The sequence below is a fragment of the Bufo gargarizans genome, unplaced genomic scaffold (assembly GCF_014858855.1).
Source record: "Bufo gargarizans isolate SCDJY-AF-19 unplaced genomic scaffold, ASM1485885v1 original_scaffold_1209_pilon, whole genome shotgun sequence".
NCBI lineage: Eukaryota > Metazoa > Chordata > Amphibia > Anura > Bufonidae > Bufo > Bufo gargarizans.
This window is the reverse complement of record NW_025334274.1, coordinates 84,986-112,880: the sequence shown is the minus strand read 5'-3', so window position 1 is coordinate 112,880 and position 27,895 is coordinate 84,986. Positions and strand designations below refer to the sequence as shown.

Here is a 27,895-nt window from a genome sequence, read left to right as displayed (position 1 = left end):
TATTTCTACTAGAAGTTCTGAGTCAATTGCTAGCAGTCTGCAGTAAGAGTGCAGAGGGGAGGTAACCAGTTGGAGGTGTGTCCCTGCACAGACACTCTCTATCCAATCAGTGCTGACATTATCAGACTGTGCAGGGACACGCCCCCAACTGGTTACCTCCCCTCTGTACCCTTACTGCAGACTGCTAGCAATTCATTCATAACTTCTAGTAGAACTAATAAAGGAATGGCAGAACACAGAGCCATGAGAATAGATGTTCCAGAATTATTACCTGGCAAATGCATGAAGCTATTAAAACAGACATGTGAGGAGTGGTGGCAGGTCCTCTTTAAGGTGTCATCCAGGATTTTCATATTGATGGCCTTTTCTCAGTATAGTTCATCAGTATCCGATCATGGGGTTCCGGCTCCCCACACCCTGCCATTCAGTTGTTTCCTTCTAGCTCTGGCTCCATCCAATGTGTTGTGGATGGAGCTGGTTACTGCAGCACGGCTGCTTCCATTGAAGTGAATGCAGTAACCAGTGCCACCCACTGCACAATGGATGTAGCTGTGTAGTTCTGGAAGTAACTTTTGCTGCCACATCTACTCTGAAGCATCTAATCGGAGGGGGTTCAGGGTACTGGACCATCAATGATTTGATATTGAAGGCTTATGCTGAGGATAGGCAATCAAGGACATCCGTCAGCAGATTTATACCTATGACACTGGCTGACCTGTTACATGTGCGCTTGGCATCTGTGTTGGCCCCATGTTCCTATGTGCCCGCATTGCTGAGAAGAATTAAGTTTTAATATATGGAACTGAGACTCTAGGAGCAACGGGGGCGTTACCATTACACCTAGAGGCTTTGCTCTCTTGGTATCTGCCACACCGTCTCCACTTGGCAGGACCAGGTGTGATCACGTTTATACTGGTTGTCACTGTCCATCAAAGTAGAGAGGGTGTAGCGGTTGCAGAGCCTCTAGGTGTAATGACAACGCCCCCGTTGCTCCTAGAGGCTCATTTGCCTATATTAAAGCATCATTTTTCTCAGTAATGAGGACACATATGAACATGGGACCAACACAGACGTCTTCAGCTGCCAAGCGCACATGTAACATGTCAGCCCGTGTCATAGGTACAAATCTGCCGACAAATGCCCTTTAAACTCCTAGACAACCTCTCATCGTTCCAGTTTATATTCAGTGATACTTTATCTCAAATTCCATAAAATTCAATGAAATCTTTTACTGAATTGAAATAGAAAAAAATGTGAAGAAAAGAGGAAACCTCTGCGGATTCTTCCAGACTCTTTCTTCTAAGAAAATAATTAGACAGCAACGTAATAGTAGATTTTTGCAGCAGATGGGATGTGAAAGTCGTAACAATCAGCTTAATTTGCAAGAAGCAGAATATGTCTTCTTTAAAAAACCTACGTACTGTACGCTAATTCCCTAAATAGATCATTGCGCGCCATCTAACCGCAAACAGCAGATTTAATTACTTATTGTGTTTTCTATTGAATATTACGCCCAGAAAATGTTTCTGTTTTTAATGGAGAAAGTAAGAAGAGATATCCGGAGTGTTTTACCATAATGTGAGCGCCTTTTATTTATGTGGAGGGGCGGTGGAGACAGAATTACCAAAGAGGATTTCCACCCAAAGCGTAAAAATGAGTACAGATCTGACTGGGTCAGGGATTGTGAGGTGTTCCTGGCATGCAATGGCTAGTACCTACCAAAAATGGTCCAAGAAAGGCAACAGGTGAACTAAGCATGGGTGACCAAAGCTCATTGATGCACATGGGGAGTGAAGGCTAGCCCACAGAAGATCTACAGAAGGTTGCTGTCATTACAGTGGTTGCTACTTTGACACGTACCACCTACCTAAACATAGTAAAGGCCAAGCACTGTCCTTCATGGCCCTGGTATTACCTAATGAAAGTGATCTCTTCTACCAGGATAATTCCCTGGACACACTACAGAACCTGTTGAGGAACATGATAAAGAGTTTGAAGTATTGACTTGGCCTTCAAATCCCCAGATCTTAATCTAATTGAGCGTCTGTGAGATGTCATGAGAAGTCCTGAAGGCCGCACTTCAGGACTTACAAGACTCAGGATCTACTGCTAACGTCTTGGTGACATATACCAATGTACAGTTTTAGAGGTCTCTGCAAAGCCAACGGGAGACGGTTAGAGAGGGACCCCTATATAGCTTCACAGACCTGGCCCTGTAGGAGTAACTGAACTTGGGCCAGTTTAGATGAGCACATTGCATCCATGTTTATCAGTTCCTATCGGGGACATAACACCCAGACTCCTGTGCGCTCAGTGAGCTCCCACAAGACTTCAGGACCAGGCTTGGACATGTCTTCACTGTCAGTCAGTGGTGGGAGGCAACATGAAGGTCATTGAGCGGAGCCTCTGGGAGCAACTAGGTGCAAAAGCACTGCCCTTGTTGCTCCTAGGGGTTCATTTGTATAATGTAAAACATTGATTTTCTCAAGAATGCGGGCACCTAGGAAGATGGGTCAAAGACCATGATGTTTAACTGTCAAGAGCACTTCTCAAGTGAGACGGTTTTATTGCGACATATCTGACAGAACCTCTTTAAGACCTTGTGTAAGATGCAGCACCAGACATTCTTATAGAAAACGAGGATATTCTTGAGTCCCTCTACTTTTGGCTTGAAATTAGGTAATGATGCTTACCTTAAGGTTAATTTCACCTGGTCATATTTGGTCAGTATTTCCAGTATTCAGTCAGAAGTAAACATTAACAGATAAATATTGCAATAAAATTGGCACCTCTTGTGTGTTTTAGACAGTATTTCACTTCTGTGAAACTGACATTAATGACATCAGAACTGTAGTCTGAATCTGGCCTTATATAGATAACACAGCTCTTAGAACTTCCTAAAAGGGATTGTCCAGGATTTTGCTTATAATGGCCTATCCCCAAGATAGGCTATCAATATGTGATCGGTGGGGCTCCGGCATACAATATCACTGATGATCAGCTGTTTTGCAGTAGCTCAGGTGCCGGAAGTCGCCGCTAGAACTACACAGCTCCATCCATTGTGTATTGGACGAAGCTGGTTACTGCAGAGCTGGTCCCATTGAAGTGAATTACTGCAGTAACATGCTCTATCCACTATATAATGGACAGAGCTGTGTAATATGGCATCATCAGCAGGGGGTTGGGTGTCAGACCCCAGCCAATCCGAGATGGGCTAACCTGAGGATAGGTTACTGGAAGTACTCCATGGTATGGAGACTTATTGGCAATGCTACATGGGAAAGGAATAAGCAAGGAGGCATCTCCCCTGTGGAGGTATATCCAATAAAGGTGGTGGTCATAGTGCCGAAGAGGGCCTTCTGCCAGGAAAAAGAAAGGGTTTTGCGTCGGCTGGGTATGCATCACGTTTTATGCCTCCGTTTGACGTATACGTTACACACAAAAAAAAGGATACAAAACCGAAGCACACCACGTTCTTGTATCCTGCACAGTGTAAAAGAAAAAAAAGAATATATGTTTTTTGTTTTTTTTTGCAATGGAACTCTAGGGTGAATGGATGCCACTGTGTGACATCAGTCTGAGGCATCCGTTTAACATATACATTTTTTGTATGCGTTAGGCTGCATGCACACGAACGTATGTGTTTTGCGGTTCGCAAATTGCGGATCTGCAAAAAAATAGATGACGTCCGTATGGCATGCCGGTTATTTTATTTATTTTTTTGCAGATCGATTGTAACAATGCCTATCCTGATAAGAATAGGACATGTTCTATTTTTTTGCGGGGCTACGGATTGCTGTCCGCATCTTTTGCAGCCCCATTGATGTGAGTGGGTCCGCACGTGAGCCGCAAAAAATGCGGCTCGGATGAGGAACCAAACCACGTTCGTGTGCATGTAGCCTTAAAAAGATGGGGAAATCGTGATGTGAACCCAGCAGGAGGCAAAGACAAACATGCAGATTAGTTTCCTTGTGGCTGGTGAATAAAATAACAGGTTTGCCTTGACTGACAGTGTATGAGGAGCGGAGGGTGCAGAGCGTTCTTCTTCTGGCCTCCTTCTCTGTCACCTGTTTATAAAACACCTTGTGGGGAATAATCGCCGAAGACACGACCGGCCATTAATGTGCGCTAAACACACAGAGCTGGGGGGGCCCGGCTGGTTCACGGTGTTCTGGCCCTGCGCTCCCGCAGCAGATTTATTCAGACAGGTGAACTGCAGCACGTGGACATTATATAACAGGCTCTTCCAGTCACTGCACTTTATTTTTGCTTTAATAGGTCCCTATATGTACAAAAATAACCACAATGGCAGCTGGAGATGTGTATTAGGGCTCGTTCACACGACCGTGTGAAGCCCTTGCTGTGAACTGCAAATTGCGGTCCGCAATGCACGGGCACCGACCGTGGCCCAGCCGCATGGGGATCGTGAACCCATTCATTGAAGTGAATGGGTCCGCATCCGTGATGCGCAGTGCACACGGAACGGTACCCGTGTATTGCGTATCCGCATCTGCGGTCCGCAATACGGCAACTGGCAGCACACGTTCGGGTGAATGAGCCCTTAGATGTAGAGCAGCCAGGAATGTTGCATGTATCCTGCAAAGAGGGAGATGGTTCTCCTTCCCTGGGAGATACCTCTTTGCACATTGTTTTCTCACAGAGCATTGACAGTAATTCTCCATACCATGGAGCACTTCCAGGTTTTTTTTTTTTCCGTTTACATTCCATTTTTTGCGTTCCATATACAGAACCATTCATTTAAATGGATCCGCAAAAAAAAAACGGAAGGTACTCCGTATGCCTTCCATTTCCGTATTTCCATTTTTCCGTTCAAAGATAGAACATGTCCTATTATTGTCTGCATAACGGACAAGGATAGTTCTGTTCTATCAGGGGCCAGCTGTTCCATTCCGCATAAAACGGAATGCACACGGACATCATCCGTATTTTTTGCAGATCTGTTTTTTTGCGGACTGCAAAACACTGAAAAATCCATACGGCCTAACTATCCATACAGGACTGGACTCTTCAAGGAGACCCAGCACCCTACCTAAGCTGCACCCAAGACATCACACTCAGCCAGCCAGAATCCTCCTCCATACTGACTAGGGTCAAGGACCCTGAAACAGCTGGATATTTGGCTTTGCTATTTTCCCTTGTCCTGTCCCAAGGCTTGTTAAAAAGTCAGTTTTTGACTCCTAGGGAGCCACTTCCACAAGGTGGCGCTAGCGAGATGGTTCTCTTTCCTTGGGAGATACAGTTGCAAGAAAAAGTATGTGAACCCTTTGGAATGATATGGATTTCTGCACAAATTGGTCATAAAATGTGATCTGATCTTCATCTAAGTCATAACAATAGACAATCACAGTCAGCTTAAACTAATAACACACAAATAATTAAATGTTACCATGTTTTTATTGAACACACAATGTAAACATTTACAGTGCAGGTGGAAAAAGTATGTGAACCCCTAGACTAATGACATCTCCAAGAGCTAATTGGAGTGAGGTGTCAGCCAACTGGAGTCCAATCAATGAGATGAGATTGGAGGTGTTGGTTACAGCTGCCCTATAAAAAACACACCAGTTCTGGGTTTGCTTTTCACAAGAAGCATTGCCTGATGTGAAGGATGCCTCGCACAAAGGAGCTCTCAGAAGACCTACGATTAAGAATTGTTGACTTGCAAAAAGCTGGAAAGGGTTATAAAAGTATCTCCGAAAGCCTTGCTGTTCATCAGTCCACGGTAAGACAAATTGTCTATAAATGGAGAAAGCTCAGCACTGCTGCTACTCTCCCTAGGAGTGGCCGTCCTGTAAAGATGACTGCAAGAGCACAGCGCAGACTGCTCAATGAGGTGAAGAAAAATCCTAGAGTGTCAGCTAAAGACTTACAAAAGTCTCTGGCATATGTTAACATTCCTGTTAGCGAATCTACGATACGTAAAACACTAAACAAGAATGGATTTCATGGGAGGATATCACAAAGGAAGCCACTGCTGTCCAAAAATACATTGCTGCACGTTTACAGTTTGCACAAGAGCACCTGGATGTTCCACAGCAGTACTGGCAAAATATTCTGTGGACAGATGAAACCAAAGTTGAGTTGTTTGGAAGAAACGCACAACACTATGTGTGGAGAAAAAGAGGCACAGCACACCAACATCAAAACTCATCCCAACTGTGAAGTATGGTGGTGGGGGCATCATGGTTTGGGGCTGCTTTGCTGCGTCAGGGCCTGGACGGATTGCTATCATCGAAGGAAAAATGAATTCCCAAGTTTATCAAGACTTTTTGCAGGAGAACTTAAGGCCATCTGTCCACCAGCAGAAGCTCAACAGAAGATGGGTGTTGCAACAGGACAACGACCCAAAGCATAGAAGTAAATCAACAACAGAATGGCTTAAACAGAAGAAAATACGCCTTCTGGAGTGGCCCAGTCAGAGTCCTGACCTCAACCCGATGGAGATGCTGTGGCATGACCTCAAGAAAGCGATTCACACCAGACATCCCAAGAATATTGCTGAGGAATGGTCAAGAATTACTCCTGACCGTTGTGCACGTCTGATCTGCAACTACAGGAAACGTTTGGTTGAAGTTATTGCTGCCAAAGGAGGTTCAACCATTTATTAAATCCAAGGGTTCACATACTTTTTCCACCTGCACTGTGAATCTTTACATGGTGTGTTCAATAAAAACATGGTAACATTTAATTCTTTGTGTGTTATTAGTTTAAGCAGACTGTGCTTGTCTATTGTTGTGACTTAGATGAAGATCAGATCACATTTTATGAGCAATTTGTGCAGAAATCCATATCATTCCAAAGGGTTCACATACTTTTTCTTGCAACTGTACCTCTTTGTATAGTAGGGGGTGACATCTGATTGGCGCAGTGTAGGAGATTAGCCCATCCTCTCAGTAAGTTTGGAGAGGGAGGTAAAAAGACCCCAAATCTGCAGGATACATGCAACATTCCTGGCTGCTCTACATCTAATACACATCTCCAGCTGCCATTGTGGTTATTTTTGTACATATAGGGACCTATTAAAGCAAAAATAAAGTGCAGTGACTGGAAGAGCCTGTTATATAATGTCCACGTGCTGCAGTTCACCTGTCTGAATAAATCTGCTGCGGGAGCGCAGGGCCAGAACACCGTGAACCAGCCGGGCCCCCCCAGCTCTGTGTGTTTAGCGCACATTATTGGCCGGTCGTGTCTTCGGCGATTATTCCCCACAAGGTGTTTTATAAACAGGTGACAGAGAAGGAGGCCAGAAGAAGAACGCTCTGCACCCTCCGCTCCTCATACACTGTCAGTCAAGGCAAACCTGTTATTTTATTCACCAGCCACAAGGAAACTAATCTGCATGTTTGTCTTTGCCTAAGCAAAACCCTTCATTTTTCTGGCAGAAGGCCCTCTTCTGCACTACGACCACCACCTTCATTTGATATATGAAAAAAGACAAAATTAAAAATAGAAAAAATAGAAAAATAATCCAGCGTATAGGAGAGTGAGGTGAAGAGCTGCCAAAGTTACATCTGGACCTGCAAATTCAGACCCTTAACTTTATTTTGTTTTTTATGTCAATGAGAAGAAATGCAAAGGTGAAGGCCGCGTCCAATGTGCCAATTTTACTTTTAAAGCTAGAAATGTATGTAAAATTGTACCTAAAGCAACAGTGGATGATCTTTCTTCAGCTGCTCTGTATGAATAGAACTTAAAGGGGTTGTCCACCTTTTGGGACCCTTTTGGCCAGACCAACCTACAACGACTGGGCGTTACTCACCTGCTGCCCGCCGCAGGGTTCCATTTCAGCAGCGTTTGATCAGGCTAGGTCCAACAACGTGTGCAGAATGATTTCTTATTGTAGGGTTCTGTTTATCTCAAATCCCCTGCACAGTCAAGAAGGGAAAAGATAAAATGGTGTCAGCCTGCACCCTCCACTAGGGGGAGTCTGATAGAATACTTCCTGAACCAAAAATTTTTTATTAAAAAACATGGCTGCTTTCTTCCAAAAACAGCACCACACCTGTCCTCAGGTTGTGTCTGGTATTGCAGCCCAGCCACATGTATTTCATTAGAATACTGGATGCAGCCTGTGGACAAGTAGGAATTTCTGGAAGAAAACAACTATTTAAAAAAAAATCCCAGGCAGCCTTTTAAGTGTAATATACAGGGTGAGTCAAAAGTCGCGGGACACGGGTGAAAATGAAAATGGGGAAAAGGGAAAATGAAATATCCGAATACCCCAGCAAGTAATGGGTGAGGGTGGCCTATCTTTTAGGCTATGGCATATTGGATCAAGAGCAAATGTTTTCAATGAGAAGGGATTCATGTAGCATATCGGAGAAGACCAGAATCGATTGGCGCAATCAGATTTGCAATATCTCTTGTGGTTTAAAAGTTATCAACACAAAGTTGCAACAGCAACCGGGAACGTTCCCTGTGATGCTATTTGACGTGTTCAATGTGTTGTCCGTGGTGCTGAACACAGATTCCATCTTCAGTTACCTGTAACGACAAAAGTTTTGAAATATCTGTATTGATAACTTTTGAACCACAAGAGATATTGCAAATCTGATTGCAACAATCTGTTTCTGAGAAAATTCTGATCTTCTTTGATATACTACATGACCCCCTTCCCATTGGAAAAATTTGCCAATATGGCGGATTTTAACATCGTGGCCATGTTCTGTTCATAGCCTAAAAGATAGGCCCCCTCACCAGTTACTGGCTGGGGCCTTCAGATATTTTATTTTTCCTTTCCTTTCTGAAATAATAGGGTGTCCCGTGACTTTTGACTCCTCCTATAGAAACTGTGTGTAATAAACGTAGGGCTCATTCAGGCGACCAGCGGACTGCACACCGTGTGCTATCCTCATCCATACTTTCGTTCCGCTGCCCGCAAAAAATATAGAATATGTCCTATTTTTGTCCTCAATTGCCGACAAGAATAGGTATTTCTATCATAGGGCTGGCTGTTCCATAAAATGCAGAAGGCACGTGGCCGGTATCTCTGTTTTGCGGATCCGCAATTTGCAGACTGCAAAACAGATAGTCCTCTGAATGAGCCCTTACTGTTCTGTCTGTTTAAGCGTGCATTTACACGACCGTATGTTTTTTGTGGTCCGCAATACATGGATGCGCAGAAAATACAGATGACATCTGTGTGACTTCCATGTTTTATCAGTTTTTTGTGGATCCATTGTAACAATGCCTATCCTTGTCCGCAAAACGGAAAAGAATAGGCCATGTTCTATCTTTTTTGCGGGACTACGGATCGGACATATGGATTTGTTGCAGACCCATTCATTTCAATGTGGATCGGATGAGGACCAAAAATACGGTCATGTGAATGGGACCTTAAAGGGAACCTGTCACCAGTTTTATGGTGTCCTAACTAAGGGCAACATAAATAAGTGACTGATTCTCTTAGCAAAATGCTGGGTCACTTTCTTTAATTGACCCAGTCAATCTGCCAACATCTTGTATTGAAAAGCTCCAGCTGATTATGAGGAGTCCTGAATATTCATGAGCTCCTGACTTTCCCCGCCCACCTGCTGCTGAATGACAGTTATTTTCCATATGAATCAGCAGCAGGTGGGCAGGGGAGTCGCTATAGCTGTTAATTAAATAAACGCTGGACTCAATGACATCACGCTGGACTCAAATCAGCTCATTAGCATATGGCATGCAGCATCTTTGTGTGTATATTATGAAGTAACCATCTGTCACACCAGTAAGTGAATACATCTAAGGTACTTTTTAGTAGTTAATGATTGTATATAATTAGTTAGATTATAATCAAATATCCACATGACAGGTTCCCTTTAAGTCTCATACCAGTTCTAATATTATACATTTAACATTAACATTGGTTATTTTAACCCCTCACAAGCTGAAATGATCTATTCTTCTCCCAACTTGTCTATATGAAGTGCTTATATATCTTTAAAGGGGTTCTGCACTTTGTTTAAACTGATGATCTATCCTCTGGATAGATCATCAGCATCTGATCAGGACCCCCGACGATCACTGTTTACCGCTGGCCGAGTGACGTCACGACTAGTATCAATGGCCTGGACGGGGCTAAGCTCTATTCAAGGGACCAGAGCTTAGCCCCACCCAGGCCAGGTGATACTAGTCGTGACGTCACTGGGCCGGCGGTAAACGGTGAGAAGGCCGCGGCGCTGCTGGAGTCCCACTGCCTTCTTAAACAGCTGATCGGTGGGAGTCCCGGGTGTCGGACCTCTGCCGATCAGATGCTGATGATCTATCCAGAGGATAGATCATCAGTTTAAACAAACTGCAGAACACCTTTAAGGCGGAGGAACCTCAAGCAATGTCTTCTTTGAAATCCATGTCTTCAAGTTTTGACCCTTCTGTCTTTGCAGTCTAATGCTGGCTTGTTTTTCTGGACACCTGGATGTTGTGGAGTACTTAAGAAGACAAGGAGCATCTTGGGAGAACCGGGATAAGGGAGGATGCACCGCCATGCACTGGGCAGTAGATGGGGGCAATCTAAAACTCATTGAATGGATGATTGCTGATGGCTGTGAGGTACGCTACCAACAGTTTGTTTTATTAGTGATTATTTCAGGATAAAAAACCTGGAATGTTGGATCCTCCTGGATCCTTTAGTGAGCAGGCACCCATCTTCACTGAAGGTGGATCTGAGCTGTAAATTGAGAGTTAGGCCTGTATTACACCAACAGATTATCTGACAGATTTTCTGACCAATCATTGGTCAGTTGGCCATTTACACACACAGATCTTTTATTATATACACCAACTGTTGGCCTGATTGGACCGGAAATGGTCAGATAATCTGTTGATTTAATAAGGCCCATTAGTGAAGAGGAAGGGGGAGCGGGAGAGAAGTCTGATAAGAGAAGAAGAAAGCATCTTTCTCTGATAAGATATATTACAAAGTTTCTTATATACACTTGTACTATTTATTCATTCTCATTATTTTCCAGCTAAAAGTAAGGCTTAATGCACAGACCTTTAACCACCTCCGGACCGCCTAACGCAGATGTGCGGTCCGGAGGTGGCAGCCCTGCGCACGACGACGCATATACGCGTCATCTCGCGAGGGCCGGGATTTCCTGTGAACGCGCGCACACAGGCGCGCGCGCTCACAGGAACGGAAGTTAAGCGAGTGGATCTCCAGCCTGCCAGCGGCGATCGCTCGCTGGCAGGCTGGAGATCCGAATTTTTTAACCCCTAACAGGTATATTAGACGCTGTTTTCATAACAGCGTCTAATATACCTCCTACCTGGTCCTCTGGTGGTCCCTTTTGTTAGGATCGACCACCAGAGGACTCAGGTAGGTCAGTACAGTCGCACCAAACACCACACTACACTACACCCCGCCCCCCGGTCACTTATTAACCCCTTATAAACCCATGATCACCCCATATAAACTCCCTGATCACCCCCCTGTCATTGATCACCGCCCTGTCATTGATCACCCCCCTGTCAGGCTCTGTTCAGACGTCCGTATGATTTTTACGGATACATGGATCGGATCCGCAAAAAGCATACGGACGTCTGAATGGAGCCTTACAGGGGGGTGATCAATGACAGGCGGGTGATCACCCATATACACTCCCTGATCACCCCCTGTCATTGATCACCCCCCTGTCATTGATCACCCCCCTGTAAGGCTCCATTCAGACGTCCGCATGATTTTTATGGATCCATGGATACATGGATCGGATCCGCAAAACACATGCGGACTTCTGAATGGAGCCTTACAGGGGGTGATCAATGACAGCGGGTGATCACCCATATAGACTCCCTGATCACCCCCCTGTCATTGATAACCCCCCTGTAAGGCTCCATTCAGACGTCCGCATGTGTTTTGTGGATCCGATCCATGTATCCATGGATCCGTAAAAATCATGCGTACGTCTGAATGGAGCCTTACAGGGGGGTGATCAATGACAGGCGGGTGATCACCCATATACACTCCCTGATCACCCCCTGTCATTGATCACCCCCCTGTAAGGCTCCATTCAGACGTCCGCATGTGTTTTGTGGATCCTATCCATGGATCCGTAAAAATCATTCGGATGTCTGAATGGAGCCTTACAGGGGGGGTGATCAGTGACAGGGGGGTGATCACCCTGATCACCCCCTGTCATTGATAACCCCCCTGTAAGGCTCCATTCAGACGTCCGCATGTGTTTTGTGGATCCGATCCATGTATCCATGGATCCGTAAAAAATCATGCGGATGTCTGAATGGAGCCTTACAGGGGGGGTGATCAGTGACAGGGGGGTGATCACCCTGATCACCCCCTGTCATTGATAACCCCCGTGTAAGGCTCCATTCAGACGTCCGCATGTGTTTTGTGGATCCGATCCATGGATCCGTAAAAATCATGCGGATGTCTGAATGGAGCCTTACGGGGGGGTGATCAGTGACAGGGGGGTGATCACCCTGATCACCCCCTGTCATTGATAACCCCCCTGTAAGGCTCCATTCAGACGTCCGCATGTGTTTTGTGGATCCGATCCATGGATCCGTTAAAAATCATGCGGATGTCCGAATGGAGCCTTACGGGGGGGTGATCAGTGACAGGGGGGTGATCACCCTGATCACCCCCTGTCATTGATAACCCCCCTGTAAGGCTCCATTCAGACGTCCGCATGTGTTTTGCGGATCCGATCCATGGATCCGTAAAAATTATACGGACGTCTGAATGGAGCTTTACAGGGGGGTGATCAATGACAGGGGGGTGATCAGGGAGTCTATATGGGTGATCACCCCCCTGTCATTGATCACCCCCCCCTGGGAAGGCTCCGGTCGGACATTTTTTTTGGCACAAGTTAGCGGAAATTTTTTGTTTGTTTTTGTTTTTTCTTACAAAGTCTCATATTCTACTAACTTGTGTCAAAAAATAAAATCTCACATGGACGCACCATACCCCTGACGGAATCCAAATGCGTAAACATTTTTAGACATTTATATTCCAGACTTCTTCTCACGCTTTAGGGCCCCTAAAAAGCCAGGGCAGTATAAATACCCCACATGTGACCCCATTTCGGAAAGAAGACACCCCAAGGTATTCCGTGAGGGGCATATTGAGTCCATGACAGATTGAAATTTTTGTCCTAAGTTAGCGGAAAGTGAGACTTTGTGAGAAAAAAACAAAAAAAAATCAATATCCGCTAACTTATGCAAAAAAAAAAATATTTTAGGAACTCGCCATGCCCCTCATTGAATACCTTGGGGTGTCTTCTTTCCAAAGTGGGGTCACATGTGGGGTATTTATACTGCCCTGGCTTTTTAGGGGCCCGAAAGTGTGAGAAGAAGTCTGGGATCCAAATGTCTAAAAATGCCCTCCTAAAAGGAATTTGGGCCCCTTTGCGCATCTAGGCTGCAAAAAAGTGTCACACATGTGGTATCGCCGTACTCAGGAGAAGTTGGGGAATGTGTTTTGGGGTGTCATTTTACATATACCCATGCTGGGTGAGAAAAATATCTTGGTCAAATGCCAACTTTGTATAAAAAAATGGGAAAAGTTGTCTTTTGCCAAGATATTTCTCTCACCCAGCATGGGTATATGTAAAATGACCCCCCAAAACACATTGCCCAACTTCTCCTGAGTACGGCGATACCACATGTGTGACACTTTTTTGCAGCCAAGGTGGGCAAAGGGGCACATATTCCAAAGTGCACCTTTCGGATTTCACCGGTCATTTCTTACACATTTTGATTGCAAAGTTCTTCTCACACATATGGGCCCCTAAATTGCCAGGGCAGTATAACTACGCCACAAGTGACCCCATTTTGGAAAAAAGACACCCCAAGGTATTCCGTGAGGGGCATGGCGAGTTCCTAGAATCCTTTATTTTTTGTCGCAAGTTAGTGGAATATGAGACTTTGTAAGGAAAAAAGAGAAAAAAAAAAAATCATCATTTTCCGCTAACTTGTGACAAAAAATAAAAAATTTTAGGAACTCGCCATGCCCCTCACGGAATACCTTGGGGTGTCTTCTTTCCAAAATGTGTAAAAAATGGCCTGCAAAATCTGAAAGGTGCACTTTTGAATATGTGCCCCTTTGCCCACCTTAGCAGCAAAAAAGTGTGACACATCTGGTATCGCCGTACTCAGGAGAAGTTGGGGAATGTGTTTTGGGGTGTCATTTTACATATAACCATGCTGGGTGAGAGAAATATCTTGGCAAAAGACAACTTTTCCCATTTTTTTATACAAAGTTGGCATTTGACCAAGATATTTCTCTCACCCAGCATGGGTATATGTAAAATGACACCCCAAAACACATTCCCCAACTTCTCCTGAGTACGGCGATACCAGATGTGTCACACTTTTTTGCTGCCAAGGTGGGCAAAGGGGCACATATTCCAAAGTGCACCTTTCAGATTTTGCAGGCCATTTTTTACACATTTTGATTGCAAAGTTCTTCTCACACATTTGGGCCCCTAAATTGCCAGGGCAGTATAACTACGCCACAAGTGACCCCATTTTGGAAAGAAGACACCCCAAGGTATTCTGTGAGGGGCATGGTGAGTTCCTAGAAATTTTTATTTTTTGTCGCAAGTTAGTGGAATATGAGACTTTGTAAGAAAAAATAAAAAAAATAAAATCATCATCATTTTCCGCTAACTTGTGACAAAAAATAAAAAGTTCTATGAACTCACTATGCCCATCAGCGAATACCTTAGGGTGTCTACTTTCCGAAATGGGGTCATTTGTGGGGGTTTTCTACTGTTTGGGCATTGTAGAACCTCAGGAAACATGACAGGTGCTCAGAAAGTCAGAGCTGCTTCAAAAAGCGGAAATTCACATTTTTGTACCATAGTTTGTAAATGCTATAACTTTTACCCAAACCATTTCTTTTTTTTTGCCCAAACATTTTTTTTTTTATCAAAGACATGTAGAACAATAAATTTGGCGAAAAATTTATATATGGATGTCGTTTTGTTTGCAAAATTTTACAGCTGAAAGTGAAAAATGTCATTTTTTTGCAAAAAAATCGTTACATTTTGATTAATAACAAAAAAAGTAAAAATGTCAGCAGCAATAAAATACCACCAAATGAAAGCTCTATTAGTGAGAAGAAAAGGAGGTAAAATTCATTTGGGTGGTAAGTTGCATGACCGAGCGATAAACGGTGAAAGGAGTGTAGTGCCGAAGTGTAAAAAGTGCTCTGGTCATGAAGGGGGTTTCACCTAGCGGGGCTGAAGTGGTTAAAGGGGTTGTCTGAGTTCAGAGCTGAACCCGGACATACCTCCATTTTCACCCAGGCAGCCCCCTGACTTGAGCATCGGAGCAGTTTATGCTCCGATGCTCTCCTTTGTCCTGCGCTAAATCGCGCAGGGCAAAGGCATTTTCAGGAGTTCCGGTGACAAACCGGGGCTCTCCATGGGGCTGCCAGGAAGCCCGGTGACGTCACCAGCACTGATGGGCGGGCTTTAGCGCTGCCCTAGACAGTAAAACAAATAGGGCAGCGCTAAAGCACGCCCATGAGAGCCGGTGACATCACCGAGCACACTGCCGGGCAGAAGCCTCCGCCCAGCAGTGTGTTATTGAAAACAAAAGAGCCCGTGCCCTGCGCGAGGGAGCACATCGGAGCATAAGAGGCTCCGATGCGAGCATCAGGGGGGCTGCCAGGGTGGAAATAAAATGCTGCAGTGATTGCAGGGGTGGATAGCTCCATAATACAATATTCAATGGAGTGAGCCAAAAAAGATCTGCATGCCTCCTGATAAAACCAGAGGCATTTGGAGGTCTGTGGGTGCCATATCAAAGGGGCTTTCTGAGATTTTAGGTCATCAGTATCTCATTGGTGGTCTGAAACCCAGGACCGCCACTGATCAGTTCTCTGACCAGCGTTCCAGTAGTGCCATAGCCTTCTCGCAGATTATTCTACGTCTTATGATGTCATGTTTATCGGTCACATGACCTATTCATAGCTCAGCCCCATTGAAGTGAATGGGGCTTACCTGCGATACCAAACACTGCCGCTATACAATGTACAGCGCTGCGCTTGGTGAGCTGAGAGAAGGTTGCGGCGCTACTGGGAGAGGCAGTGTCTTCTCAGACAGCTGATCGGCAGGGGTCCTGGGTGCCGGACCCCCACCAATCAGATACTGATGAACTATGCAGAGGGTAGGTCATCAGTTAAAAAATCTCAGAAAACCCCTTTAAGGCTTCTTAAAACTCGGAAGCTGTATGGATCCATGGTATAGTCATATGCTTGGGACTTCATGTAGATTCTTTGACTAGCAATGTGTAGATCTGTGTGGAGCCTCCTGGACCTTTCATCATTTGGCTGATTGATTTCCTTTAGGTTGATGTTAAAGATTCCTGTTCACGATGGACTCCACTAATGCGCGTTTCGGCAGTGACTGGAAACCCGGACGTTGCTCAGCGTTTAATTGCTGCCGGAGCAGACGTCAATGTAAAGGACAAGGATGGGAAGACCCCCCTGATGGTATGGACTGAGCTGTCATTTAAAACTACAGTATATGCAATATAAAGATGTCGGAGGTGTCCCTGTACCGTATCTGCTCGCTGGTTCTGATATAATAAGGTCAGATAATCGGAAAAAAAACATGCTGAATAGTATACGGACTAGCACTGACAGAGGCGGAGGCGATGGAAGACACAGGAATGTCACCGGCAAGGTGACATTTAATTGTACGTCAATCTTATCTGTGCAGAACTCAGGAGGTAAATGGCAGCCCCACTGTCCTGGCATTCTCAGTAGCTGGGTTTAGAGTATACTGTACATATCTTTCTATATCATTTTTCGATATAATTGGTTGCATTATATAATTGTCTAAATTACATAATATTTGCATAATCTTCCTCGTCACATCTCGTTTCGGCCCCTACATTTGGCAGACTCGTTTTGGAAAGCTCCCTGTATATACTCAGAATGGCAGGCATCTTTGTAAAAGCTCCTCAACATATTCCTAAGCCCCTATTGATGTATGTCCTTTTGGCATACACTCAGCCGCAATGCACCAGCATGGTACACAAATGTATAGCACGTGATATAAGGTGTTTTTTATTTTACTATGCGTGCCTAATTGCAGCCTACATATTACGCTATATACCTGTACATCACAGCCTTCCATGGGCGGTATATGTCAGGAGTTCCTCTCGGACAGAGGGCTCTTAGCAGATATCTGAGTGTCTAGAACTTGGAAATTGTGAGCTCCCTGGACTGTTGTGAGGTTTTCCAGTAGAACATGTACCGTCGCCCAGTTGTTTGCTGCATTAAGTTCACGAAGTCCTCATTTTACACATTTTATATATTTTTTTTCTCTTTAGGTTGCAGCATTAAATAACCATGAGCGCCTGGTCCGTTTACTAATAGAAAAAGGTGCAGACGGCAGCATCACAAATGAGGTATTGAAAATCGCCAGAAGAAATTGTATTCCGCGCGGCAGCTATCAGACTGAAAGGTTAAGATAAGGTTCTCTCTTCTTTCTCTTTTTTTTTTTTTTTTTCCCGCAGTACGGAATAGGCATCTCAGAAATGGCTAAAGCTTTCAACAGACAGGTAAGGAGATGATGGTTTGCGCTGCAGAATGAATCATATGTTGAAAAGACTCTCTTTCTTCACCCCCGTGCTTTCATCTTCCTGACAGAATATGGTGGTGATATTAGAAGACATGAAGAAGGAGATTCTTTAGGAGACGCTTTGCATCTACATATAAACCCTCTTTTGATTATGCTGACAGCCGACATATGGAGCCCTCTGCTATGACAATACATTAAAGAGCGGCAGTTGTTCAAGGGTATACCCGCACCCTGCCGCTTCTCCTCACATTCCTTTTCTGGAAAACAGAAATGGTCTTGTACGTTTTTATAGTTGGAAAGTTGTAATCGCATGGCATAATGGTCCAGACTCGCCCTAGCTTCAGGTGGGTGCAGGATATTCCCTTTGTTTAAAACGCCGCATCTAGTATCATTTAAAGGAACACTCCAGGCAAAACTGATACAGTGCTATTCCCAAATAATAGCTGTTGCTTGACAGGGTCAGGTTCCTGCATCGTCATCTTGCCTGGCTCTGTCAATTGTATTGGTTGGCTTAGGCTACTTAAAAAAATGTGCCAAGATTGTGGCACAACTTTTGGCACAAGGTGCATCATTTAAATAATCATTTTCACTAACTTGTCACACCACTTTGCATGAATCATTAGAACAAGTGACCACAGCAAACTTTGTAATATGTCTGATCAGTGAGAAATGTCTAGATCTCGTGTTATGAGCTGTTTACCCCCCCCCCCTTGCTAATTGCTTTTTACGTTGAAAAATACCTTAATACCGTCCAAGACGGAACAGCTCCACAGGAGGCTTGTATTAGACATGTCAGTGCAAGTCTATGGAGATGGGAAGGGAGGGGAGTGAGCAGGAGCACACACAGACTAGCAGACTCCTGGAGCTTCATGAGCTGAGATATAAACTTTCTTTATTGACCACCGTACAGGTCAGTACCTCTTTGTAATGTCCTCCATGATCTCAGGGCTGATTATGAGTACACAACAGAAGATTAGGAAGCTGATTCTTCTCTACTTTCTGTGTGCAGTGGATAGCAGCTAGTCTCCACCCACCATATCTGAGAGAACTGCAAACTAGACATTCACTATGCACAGAGGGAACCGCTAAAACATACCAGATACAAGTGATATAATGGCCAGAAATAGTGTTATTCCTTATGTACTGTACAAACACAGTACATAATGCAGAGTTTGTGGAAGTGTTAGTGGAGCTTTAAAGGGGTTCTGCAGTTCTTTTAAACTGATCTATCCTCTGGACAGATTATCAACATCTAATCGGCGGGGGTCCGACACCATGCCAGTCATGCCTCTTTCCAGTGAAGCCATGCCCGTTTTCACTAAGCCACACACCCTTGTAGGGCAAGTCGCAAAAAGTGTCTGAAATGTGCCTAAAACAATTAATAAATGTGTTGCGAAGCATGTAAACCAGTTGTTGTTGTTTTTTTTTGGCACAAATTGCACCCAAATTCTGGCACCCATTGTTTATTATCATATGATATATTTGTGTAATATATTGGACCCTGACCACCACCTTGGTGTATTTTATTTTTTTCAGCTGCAGATCTTCCAGTTCCCAGGCTCCTCTTCAGACTACCTGATTTAGGCCTCATGCACACGTCCGTGGTGGGTTTTGCGGTCCGCAAATCGCGGATCTGCAAAACAAGGATGGCGTCCGTACGCGTTCTGCAATTTGCGGAGCAGCACGGACAGCCTTCGATATAAATGCCTATTCTTGTCCGCAAAGCAGAGAGCTGTCCGCATCTTTTGCGGTCCCATTGAAGTGAATGGGTGCGCATCTGAGCTGCCAAAACGGTGGCTCGGATGCGGATCAAAACGACGGCCTTATGTGCATGAGGCCTTATGCTGTGGATTTGATAGCCCAAGATACTTCCTGCTCACGTGAACAGTGCTGTGCAATCCAAGAGCAGAATGGCAGAAGATCAGCCTGAGAATTAGCAGATCTGCAACTAAAAAGACATAAAGGAGGTCACCAGGAAAGTGTTCTATTCGTTCCTTAGTTAGGCCTCATGCACACGACAGTTGTTTTTTGCATCCGCAAATTGTGCATCCGCAAAAAAAAACGGATGCTGGTCCGTTTTTTGTGGGGAGGATCTGTTTTTTTCCACAGATCCCTTGTAATAAATGCCTATCCTTGTCCGCAAATGTGAAAAAAGTAGGACATGCACTATTTTTTTTGCTGAAGGGAAACACGGACAACGGGCGCGGAATACAAACGGATGAACTATCAGCATTTTTTGCTGACTCATTGAAATGAATGGGTCCCCATCCTATCCGCAAAAAAAAACAGAACGGAGGCCGAGAAAAACAACTGTGGTGTGCATGAGGCCTTAATGTAAAACTTTTTAACTGATATTAGCATTTTGATTGCTGCTGTTTTGCAATTTATTAAAGGGCATCTGTCAGCAGTTGGTAAAACTGGCTGACCTGTTACATGTGCGCTTGGCAGCTGAAGACGTCTGTGTTGGTCCCATGTTCATATGTGTCCTCATTACTGAGAAAAATGATGTATTAATATATGCAAATGAGCCTCTAGGAGCAACGGGGGCGTTGTCATTACACCTAGAGGCTCTGCTTTCTCTACAACTTCTGCTTATTCTCCACTTCAATTGACAGGGCAGGCAATGAAAATATCACACCTGGCTCTGTCAATCACAGTGCAGAGAGTAACGGCAACGCCCCCGTTGCTCCTAGAGGCTCATTTGCATATATTAAAAACATTCTTTTTCTCAGCAATGTGGGCACATATGAACATGGGACCAACACAGATGCCTTCAGCTGCCAAGCGCACATGTAACAGGTCAGCCAGTGTCATAGATACAAAACTGCTGACAGATGCCAGAAACTGTATGTGAGAATATTGTTGTGGTGCAGATAGGTTCAATATCATATTGTGCCACAAGCGCTTTTATGGTTTTGTGCAGGACCTGAGTGGGTGGTGCAGGGCATTCGAATACTGAGAAGCTCAAAAAGTCGCACATTATGGTGCACAGATGCCGTGCGCCATAATGCGCGACTTTTTTACGACACAATTGTGGCGTAACGTGATTGATAAATGTCCCCCACTGGGTTCGATTTCTCAAAACTGGTGCAAAGTAAAACTGGCTTAGTTGCCCACAGCAATCAATCAGATTCCACCGTTCATTTTTCAGGCAATGTAGCACAAAAACCTGATTTTTACCATAGAGGATAGGCTATCAGTATGTGACCGGCCCCCTGTAGATCAGCCGTTTCAGAGTAGCTCTGGTGCGGGAACTGAACAGCTCCATCCATTGTGTAGTGGACAGAGCTGGTTACTGCACCACTGCTCCCATTGAAGCTGTTTGCAGCAGTGCTGCAGTTACTAGCTCTGTCCACTACACGGCGGATGGTGCTATGTAGCACCGAGTTCCAATTCGGCTCTGGAGCTACTCTGAAAAAGCTGATTGGTGGGGGTGCCAGGAGTCGGAATCCCGCTGACCAGATATTGATGGTATCCTGTTGATAGGCCATTAATATTAAAATCCTGGAAAGCCCTATAACACGAAGTATGTTAAAATAAACCTCACTCACACAGCATTTTATGAATTGCATTAGTTTATTACAACATTGCAGTGAAGAGATATTATTGGTTTGTTCATATTTATTGGTTTGAAAGTTTACAAAGCAGAAACAATACTTTCATGTCAGCAGATTAGTACATTGTCAACTTAAAGGGGTTGTAGGAGAGAAAAAAGAGGGGTTTTTTTTCCCCAGAAAGAGCACCACTCTTGCCCATGGGTATTGCAGCTCAGCCTAATTCCCATTTTAGGCCAGTATTCTGTAGAGAATTCAGTGTATCAAGTTTTTATTGCAAATGTTCCACTAGTCACATATGGCCTGATTTAGACCTTTCTCCAACTTACAAGTACTCTCTCAATTACTTACTGCTTCATTCATGGTCCACTGAGGACCTGGATTCAGTATTAAGGACCATCCTGATAAAATGGCAGTCATGTCCTGAGCTGGTAATTCAGGTACAGTATCCTGGGTCACACATGTCTATGGCCATTTTTAAACTTCTTTTAACATCACATCGTACAAAGAGGAGTAGTGTGAATATGAAGTTTTATTCTGCCAGATTCTGCTGCTGAGGCAGAGCTCCACTGTGAAGTGCACTGGAGCAGATATACTAAGGGCTGTTTCACACGAGCGGATCCCGTGCGTGTCATTCGCAGCGTGAAAGAGAGCCAAGCCCTATTCCGGACACCAGAGACACGGAGCAATAACATGATTGATAACGCTCTGTGCCTCTCTGAGATCTTTTTACTACAAAATCACGGTGACATCTTTATCTCACTCTGATTTTGTAGTAAAAAGATCACAGAGAGGCACGGAGCATTATCAATCATGTTATTGCTCCGTTTCTCTGCTGTCCGGTGCGCGGCTTGGCTCTCATTCACGCTGCGGATGACACGCAGGGGATCTGCTCGTGTGAAACAGCCCAAACAGTGACAGTACAAAATTTACAAACACCAGTCTTGGTACAAAGTCCGTTGGTTCAGAATGCGGCAAAGGCCACCTTTTAATAATTTGGCGCATCTCTAGGCAGTCTGTGGTCCAGAAATTCAAATGTATGCCAGCTGTTATTAGACAGTGTAAATCTGTTTGGCTTTGGGAGGCCATGACTCTCCCTCTAAGCCCCACCCAATTTTCTGGGCACTTTTGAAAAGTTTTGAGAGAAGTGAAAAGTCGCAAATTATGGCTCAGATACGACGTGCTCCATAATCAGCGATTGATAATCTAAACTGAGCTTGACAGCTCCTCCCTTCTGTCGTGAGTGACGGCTGTAACATCCAACCAGGAGACCTCTACAGCTGTCACTCAGATCAGAAAGGAGAGGCCGTGAAGCAGCTGAATGCACAGAGGATTTACTAGTGAAGCTCCTCCTTGCAGAAGCAGAATCTGCCAGTATAAAACTTCATATTCACACTACTCTTGATAATAAAAGTTACACAAAATATATGTTTACTGCTCTTTCCAGCCTCTACCTAGTGCTGTCATCAGATTAGCATCATCAAAACTACTGACAGATTCCATTTAAGATCTTGACTTCAGGCTTAAAGGGCATCTGTCAGCAGATTTGTACCTATGACACTGGCTGACCTGTTACTTGCGCGCTTGGCAGCTGAAGGCATCTGTGTTGGTCCCATGTTCATATGTGCCCGCATTGCTGAGAAAAATGATGTTTTAATATATGCAAATGAGCCTCTAGGAGCAAGGGGGGCGTTACCATTACACCTAGAGGCTCTGCTCTCTCTGCAACTGCTGTGTCCTCTGCACTTTGACAGAACCAGTGAAATTAAAAACTTAATCACACCTGGTCCTGTCAATTAAGTGCAGAGGGTGCGGCAGTTGCAGAAACAGCAGAGCCTCTAGATGTAATGGTAACGCCCCTAGAGGCTCATTTGCATATATTAAACATCCTTTTTCTCAGCAATGCGGGCACATATGAACATGGGACCAACACAGATGCCTTCAGCTGCCAAGTGCTCATGTAACAGATCAGCCAGTGTCATAGGTACAAAACTGCTGACAGATGCCCTTTCAAAGGGCTAGGTCATCAGTATCTGATCGGTGTGGGTCGGACCCCTCCTATCCTGAGGATAGGTCATCAGTATCTGATCGGTGTGGGTCGGACCCCTCCTATCCTGAGGATAGGTCATCAGTATCTGATCGGTGTGGGTCGGACCCCTCCTATCCTGAGGATAGGTCATCAGTATAAAAATCTCAGAAAACCCTTCCGAGCTGAAAAATATTCCATGGCTACAGAAGTAATTTTTGAAGTGACATTGATCTTTGTGGATAAACTATAGGATAAATAATGGTGTTAGATGGAGCAGTATCCATTGGCGAGGGGAGTAGTACCGTTGGTGAGGAGTTTCTATATCCTGTTTCCAATGAAGAGGTGGTTAACCTCCATTAGATCCCCCACATCTACAGGCACTCCACTTGCCGCTATATGGGCCATCAGTGGTGTTCATCTCCAAAATATCACCTTCTTATGGAACCTTTGCTGCATAAAATAGGGGTCACATTGAGCTACAGTATGAGCCCATAGCAGTGTATGGGTGTTGTATTACGGATCCGCAAATCTTTAATGCGGCTGTGTGTACGAGTCATTAAAGCAGTTGTCCCATGAGAAATATTCTACATTTTTCAAACCAACACCTGGATCTGAATACTTTTGTATATTGTTATATAATTAAACATGTAGTATTGCCAGTGAGTTTTACACTAAAAATCTATCTGTATAGCGCCACCTGCTGTTTGATGTCTTTCTGATCTCTCTGTCCACCTTGCTGTGGTGGACACACATGCTCAGTTCCATCCTTTTTACTGCCAAACCGAGGCAGTTACAGGACACGCCCCCGGAGCTGCCAACTTGAAATAAATGTAGCAGAGCAATGAATGGGGGAGATCTCTGTATCTATGTGAGGTACGGGGCTGGTTCTAGGTTTCTGAGAGAGATTGTTATGTACTATATAATGTCTGATATTATTTTTTACAAAAATCATGGGATAACCCCTTTAAAATTAGAATACAAATTCACATAAGTGGAAGAAGACTTCTGGGTTTTAGAAGATACTGATGTAACACATTGCAAAAATAGTTGCCACCAGGTTGTCTTACATCAGTTCCCTATTTAGATAGATACTCCGTGCTTTATGCTAACCCTATACACTAACGAGCTGAGATCCTGATAAAGTGGTTTTCTGGAAGGCCTATCCAGAGAAACATCATAGCAGTGGAGGTCCGACTCTTAGCAAGTCATCTGACCTGTCACAGTGCTTATATGAATGCTGCTGGCCTCTTCATTGTAGAGGACAGCCATCTACTTAGTTGTGGGGACGCAAGTGTTTTGTAACTTCATCCTGTTCTAGTAAACGAGGCCAAGGCGCAATATCCTGAACCGCCGCTATTACAAAGGTGGAACGCAGGCAGACGGACTAGGAGAAACAATGAAGAGGCCACAGCACGAGCGCCAGGGTGAGGAGAGCCTGACCGCCACCAATCTGATATTGATGGCCTATCCTTAGGACAAGCGGTCAATACCTTGGACCTGGAAAACCTCTAATCAGGACCAATGTCTAACTTGACAACCATACTTAGGACTGACCTAAACGCCGGAATATTTCCAGATTATCAGGTCCGGACATTTACCAGAGTTATCTACATGTGTGAAAGGCCATCACCCCAGAGATGTTCCTGTCAGGTGCGTTCTCACTACAGTGGAAATGTTCCAGGTGCCTAGATAAGCGGCGGGAACGTTAGGCACGGCCATTGTGATTTTCTGGAACATTTTACAGCTTTTTTTCAAACATGCCCTCACTCGGACATAACCCGGAGTTAGTACTAGGGCTCTGGGGGGAAAAAGTCTGGGTAAAGTCCATGGCGGATGTGTGCATTCCGGGTAAACTCCAGAAAATGTCAAGATTCCACTGTAAGGCCTCTTGCACACAAACGTGTGTGCGGTGGCCATGCTGCGGGCCGCAATGCACGAACACCCACTGTGGGGCAGCTGCAGCAGATTAAAGTGAATGGGTCTGCGGTCCGGCCGTACCGCAAAAAGATAGGACATGTTCTATCTTTTTGCGGAACAGAAGTATGGGACGAAACCCCACGGAAGCACTCCGTAGTGCTTCCGTAGGGTTCCGTTCCGTGTTTCCGATCCGCACCATTCCACATCTCCGGATTTGCTGACCCATTGAAGTGAATGGGTCCGCATCCGTGATGCGGTCCGCAATACGGCAACAGGCAGCACATGTTAGTGCTTCTGTAGGGTTCTGTTCCGCACCATTCCGCATCTCCGGATAGATTGAAGTGAATGGGTCCGCATCCATGATGCGGAATGCACACGGAACGGTGCCCGTGTATTGCGGATCCGCAAACGCGGGCCGCAATACGGCCATGGAGCGCACACGTTCGTGTGAAAGAGGCCTTAAGTGTGAATGGGGCTGTTGAGTTTTGACTCCCAGGCAGCAGATATCAGATCTTCCAGGCACTTACGTGTCACTTTGAGTCCTTGTGGTGAGGAGATCGGATAGACCGCAGCGTGCATTCACTGATGCATTGTCTGTTATCCTTTGTAAACATTATCTCTGTTGTAATAGAGATGAAGGCTAGTGACGTGGACTTATTGGTGGCATAATGTAAACTTCACCAAATTCACCCGAATTTTACTTAGCACCTTTTTTGTGTCATCGTTTCAGTTCTCTAAATCCTCAAATGAAGAATAGTAACAATTGGCTGTGACTATGTATACCTTTGCAGTCTTTTTTTATTTTTTTATTGGCTCCAGTGTAAAATAACTTTGCACCCTTATGTGTTTGCAGCTCCAATGCAGAGCTATGCGACGTCCTAATTACAGACTGCAAATAAACCTTGATTCTTCAGTCATGTGTTACTTCCAGAGAGACTGCACACCGGGTTTATGTATAATCTGTAACCATGGAGACATATAGGTATACATCGGAGCTAAAGAAAGATATTTTTGATCAAAACAACTTTTTTATTTTATTTTAGATGCATTTTATTGCAACAATGTAACGATCCTTTAGGCTACCTGCACACAGGTGCTGGCTGTCTTGCAGAAATTCCCCACGAATTTCAGTGCGGATTTTGCAGCACATTTTACCCTTGCGTTGAAAAGGGTGAAATGAGCACAAAGAATTGACAAGCTGCTGATTTTTCATAATTGCATGGAGCGAAAAAAAGCAAAATGTGCATAAGATTTGGAAAATCGAATGCACTTTGCTGATACTGTATTACGCTGCCATTTTTCCATTTGAAAATCCGCAAAGTGTGCAGGTAGCCTTCAGGCACCCACAGATGTTGTAGCTGAGCTGCATTTAGATGACAACTACTGAGCTTCATGTACAGATGAAGAATGGAAATTAGTGGTGGTCATAGTGGATTAGCTGCAAGGAGTACAGGCACCCTTAAAGTTCAGCTTCCCCCTTTGTTTACTGTTGGCTGGGCTGGGTGCAAAAAGCCATTTTTTTGTAAATAGGTCTGATTTCAACATTCTGGCTGTCTGCCACTAGAGGAAGCTTATTGCATGCTGTTTTATTTAGTTTTATATATGGTTAGTATGCAGAATACTCATGTGTTCCCTCTAGTGGTGGCCACTGGAAGCCAGAATGTTATCTATCACATCTATGTCTATGCAGGGGATTTGGAGCTCTGTGTCAGGAAAACACTGCACCGACCAGGATAAAGATATATAAAAAACGTTGAACCTATATGGATTGAAAAAAATTAAATTGTATTCAAAAGTGGATATTTCCTCCTGGATGTAGGAGATTCTGCTTACAGTCAGTGCAGACGTTGCAGGTACAATCATTGCCATAGCACCTCACCAGCTTGTGAAACGTGTCGCTCCACTACTGGAATTATAGCATATAAAATACAGACTGACATAGCGTTGATACATTGTAACATACAGCAATATACTTGTCTCTACCAAATGCTTTATTGACTAAATGCTCACTGTAAATGCTTAAAAATGGTAAAAGAGTGCAGATTTTACAAACAAAACCTCCAGTTCTGACCGTGCTTATTGACGCCTACATATGAAGACCTCCTTCCATACAGTATACTAGAAAATGGTAAAATATTTCAAGTGTACTAGACGTTAGAAAAATATTTCCCTTCTTTGGAAAGTCATCTTTGGTTAAATATACCTAGTGCAATGCACTGCACTGTACTAAATATTCGACATAAATTAATAATTTACAAGTACCTGAGCAACTACATACAGCATAGCACCAAAGGCGACAGCTCAGTCCTTTTGTAGGATACGTCTTTTACAGTTTTAGGAAATTTTATAAAGTTCAGTTGACTCAGTAAACAGACTCCAACTTGTGTCAGAGCGTAGTGCAAACTTCACACAAGGCCTTGGCTCCTCACTTCAGGTGGGCCGGCTTAAAGATGGGTCGATGTGGTGGGACCTTCGGAGCGGGTCTGAAACCAAGCAGAACAGTACATTAACTAGAGCTATGGACAACTACAACCCATACCTTCCTTGGATTTGAAGAAGTGTCTGGGATTTTACTACTGATGACCTATCCCCAGTATCTGAAGTGAACGAGTGCGATACCAAGCATAGCCGCTATACAACGTATGGCGCTGTGCTTGGTCAGCATGGAGAGGAGCCGGTGACTAGTCAAACAGCTGATCAGCGGGCCCCCCACCGATCATCAGAGGATAGGTCATCAGTATCAGTAGCCCAAAAAGCCCCTTTAACGCAAAGCATAAGGCTGTGTCCACATGTGGCGGATATCTGACTTTTTACGACCAGATCCACGGCAGTTGTGT

General features: G+C 44.4%; 2 protein-coding genes across 2 annotated transcripts in view; one reads left to right on the top strand and one right to left on the bottom strand.

Moving 5' to 3' along the window:
* The window catches only part of LOC122923114 (fibronectin type 3 and ankyrin repeat domains protein 1-like), a gene marked incomplete at its 5' end in the record, with an annotated part of 77,418 nt that extends 58,505 nt beyond the window's left edge, over nt 1-18,913 (top strand). Inside the window, 5 exons of the mRNA XM_044273840.1 lie at nt 10,389-10,554; nt 16,319-16,462; nt 17,308-17,385; nt 17,494-17,538; nt 17,627-18,913. Of these exons, the coding sequence (XP_044129775.1) occupies nt 10,389-10,554; nt 16,319-16,462; nt 17,308-17,385; nt 17,494-17,538; nt 17,627-17,671 (478 nt within the window). The remainder of the gene's footprint in view (nt 1-10,388; nt 10,555-16,318; nt 16,463-17,307; nt 17,386-17,493; nt 17,539-17,626) is intronic.
* Nucleotides 18,914-25,468: 6,555 nt separating this feature from the next.
* Nucleotides 25,469-27,895, bottom strand: part of LOC122923115 (disintegrin and metalloproteinase domain-containing protein 12-like) — a gene marked incomplete at its 5' end in the record, with an annotated part of 69,064 nt that continues 66,637 nt past the window's right edge. Inside the window, one exon of the mRNA XM_044273841.1 lies at nt 25,469-27,541. Within this exon, the coding sequence (XP_044129776.1) occupies nt 27,484-27,541 (58 nt within the window). The remainder of the gene's footprint in view (nt 27,542-27,895) is intronic.